This window comes from Austrofundulus limnaeus, unplaced genomic scaffold (assembly GCF_001266775.1).
Source record: "Austrofundulus limnaeus strain Quisiro unplaced genomic scaffold, Austrofundulus_limnaeus-1.0 Scaffold261, whole genome shotgun sequence".
Taxonomy (NCBI): domain Eukaryota; kingdom Metazoa; phylum Chordata; class Actinopteri; order Cyprinodontiformes; family Rivulidae; genus Austrofundulus; species Austrofundulus limnaeus.
Window position 1 is genome coordinate 135,091 of NW_013952663.1, and position 3,086 is coordinate 138,176.

Sequence of the window (3,086 nt, forward strand, 5' to 3'; positions counted from 1 at the left end):
TTGTTTGTATGTGTACATTATATAAGAAAAAAATAAGATGTGTGAATTGTTCAGTGTCTTTTAGCAAAATTCTTGGAGGGACATTCAACTGAAACATTCTTTGCAGAAACAAATACATCTTATTTTCTTCTGTAAATAATAATTTCAGGTCATAAATGTAGCTTGATATGCAAAAAATGTATTAAATAACTGGAAAGTCATTGTACCAGTGTTCATTTACATTGATATGACTTCTTGTAGTAGTTCTTTTGAACTCAGTGGCCTAGACTTCATCAAATATAAAAGTAAGAGAGTTTTTTATTATTCATAACTCTCAGCTCTGTGGTTTACCAAGATCCACAGTGATGTTCACGTACAGAGGCAACCTGTTGACTGACAGAGTCTTATAAGAGCAGCTGCTGAGTCCGTCCTTCTTCCACACGTGTGACGTTTTTSCTAATAACGCCATCCTGAGAAAAAATTGATAGGAAAGTTAAACACACGTTTAAAATATCTTCTAATACAGGGGTTCACAAGCTTTTAACCCCCAAGCCACATTAGCTTCTGGCTGGGGACCACCCTTGCAAACCCCCAAACATTGCTACAAAATATGTAAATAAACATATACCTTTACAATGTTTTATTCACTATTCAGTAATTATTACATTTGTTTAGCATTAGATTTTTAATAACTACATGTTTCAAAATTTGTGCGTACTTGTTTCTGCTACAGAGAGAGGACGGCCATTTGTTTTWAAACAACAAAGTAAGGACATTTTCCTAGTCCTCACTTTTTTTTCTTCTTTGCAAATCTACTGCGCTCTACTAATTTAGAGGTTTGGTGTGAATCGGGTTTTGGTTCAGGTTAGGGTTAGGAATAGACTAGTAATTGTTAGAATTAGGGAAAATGTCTGGGTTAGGCATAAATACAGTTACAAAAAAAACTCATCAGTTTGATACAAGTACAAGGATGTGTGTGTTTGTGCGGAAATGACAAACAGGCTACACTAGTGGGAGGAACGAACTTGGTGGCTCCTCCTACACAGTTTACCAAACCTGGGCTTAATGTCTGTCATTGCCAATATAAAAATACATTACTCTAAATTCTAATTTAAAATGACTGAAAAACAGATTTGATTTAATTATAATGATTCAAAACATTTATTAGATTTAACTTTTTTTTTTTTTTACTTTTGCATATTCTGAAGCTTTCTGAGCCTCCCCAGCACCCCCTGGTGGCCGCCCAATGGGTGCTTTGAAAAACACTAACAAGCTAAAACATGTAAAAATATGATTTAAAAAATATCTATTTATATGGGTTTTAAAAAGAGAACTTCAGTTTTCCTCAGCGTTTAAGTAATTATTATAATTTAGCTATTAAGCACATAAACATAAGGCTGTTAATTTAGCTAATCAGGCTTTACTTGTTTATTTTTTTAGTTGAAACAACTTCCCATTTGTTCAACAAAACAGTTAAAAATAAGGCCTTGCTCATTTTTTTTCTCCCCACTTTTACGGGGATTTGAACTTATTTTCGGGTGCAAGCAGCAACAGCAGCGTCTAGCTGTAGCTCTTCCAGTGTCACCCCTAGAGAGAATATTTCTGACAGGCACTGTGTTATGCAAAACTGGTGGTATAAAGGTCAATAAATAATCTTAGCATGAACTCCTATGAATTTTTTGTTTCCCCACTGGTGTCGTTTTAAGACCATAAGCAACTAATTGATCTTAGTTCAGCTCAAAAACGTTATTTGCTCATGAACAGGTCAGAGTTAAACTTTTATTCTTCAAACTGGAGCCATTGAAAGAGCCATCTACCACAGGTAACATGTTTACATCCCCACTTCAAAATATCTGAACATTTCCAGAGAATTAYTCAATAAGATTACATTCTTGCTATATGCAGGTCAGTTTATTTTTAATTTATAGTCCTATTTAGTAGCAGATGAGCTTTAAAAAACCTCCTTCTATATCCATATTTTAGACTCAAAAACAAAATACTGACCTGTTTATGTTTATCTGATTGCCACTGTCCCGTTTGTGAAACACCATGGTGTAGCGTGCAATGACTGCAGGCGGTCGCAGGATCTTCATTTTCTGTAGCTCGACCCTGTCAGGCACACGTTCAAAGGAATGAGTAAATATTGTGCATCATAACTGTGTAGAATAATCTGACACAGTGCGTCTTACCTGATGCGAAGGTCATCATCTTCCCCACCCCAACCCCAGTAGTTGTTTGAGAATCCGTTGACTAGAAGAAACTGGTCTCTGGTCAGAGCAGTGACTCCACCAAAGTAGCCTTTGTAACGCAGCCTGTGGAGAAAAAACATTAATTAAGAAATATAAGTTATTTACTCAAAAGATATAACAGATCTATATGGTTTTAACATGAAAAATGCTGTCATTTATTTGTGGGTAAATTAAAATATAACCTACTTGTATCCCGTGACATTTCGGCCAACCACCATGTGTTTGGGCTGCTTGTCGCAGGTGTATAAATTGTGATCATTTTCAGGAACCAGGTCTACATCGTGGAAGATGAAACAGTCCCAGCTGAAGTCCTTCAGTGCCTCCAGATACCCAATATTCAGCAACTTTGCTCGATTAAAAATGGCTTCACCAGCCTAACAACAGAAAACACACAACAAACAATWTGCTTGCTGTTGAGACGGCRTTGTTTAAAGCTCACTGTAAGTTTKGGACCCAAAGTGACACAAATGATAGCATAAACTTGTATTCTTATTAATGAATGGCTCACATTAAAACCTGTAGTTATAGCACTAAATAATAGTATTTATTATAGTATTATAAAGTTTGATACTGGCAGGAATACAAACAAATCAGTTTTCCTTATTCTTTACTTACACTGTAAAAACTATCCATCTAACCAAGTTTTAAAACCTTATATACAGTCAAAAAGTCTTTTTGATCTTGTTTTGAGACTGATTTACTAAACAAGAACTGAATGTGTAAGAATAATAACCTTGTTTTCAGAATGTGTAAGATTATTTGTCTTGTTAGCCTGAAAATTTGACTCACATTAAGTCAAACATTTCTGCCAGTGGAGTAAGAATATTTTACTTGGTAAGATTCTTGAAATAAGAAAAC

The 3,086-nt window shown here is 35.1% G+C and overlaps 1 protein-coding gene across 1 annotated transcript in view; it reads right to left on the reverse strand.

The window, feature by feature from the left end:
• Nucleotides 1-44: 44 nt before the first annotated feature.
• The window catches only part of b4galt4 (UDP-Gal:betaGlcNAc beta 1,4- galactosyltransferase, polypeptide 4), a 6,939-nt gene continuing 3,897 nt past the window's right edge, over nucleotides 45-3,086 (reverse strand). The window contains exons 4-7 of the mRNA XM_014020630.1: nucleotides 2,415-2,602; nucleotides 2,169-2,291; nucleotides 1,984-2,088; nucleotides 45-449 (exon numbers count right to left, since the gene is read on the reverse strand). Coding sequence (XP_013876084.1) covers nucleotides 314-449; nucleotides 1,984-2,088; nucleotides 2,169-2,291; nucleotides 2,415-2,602 — 552 coding nt within the window. The 3' untranslated portion in view covers nucleotides 45-313. The remainder of the gene's footprint in view (nucleotides 450-1,983; nucleotides 2,089-2,168; nucleotides 2,292-2,414; nucleotides 2,603-3,086) is intronic.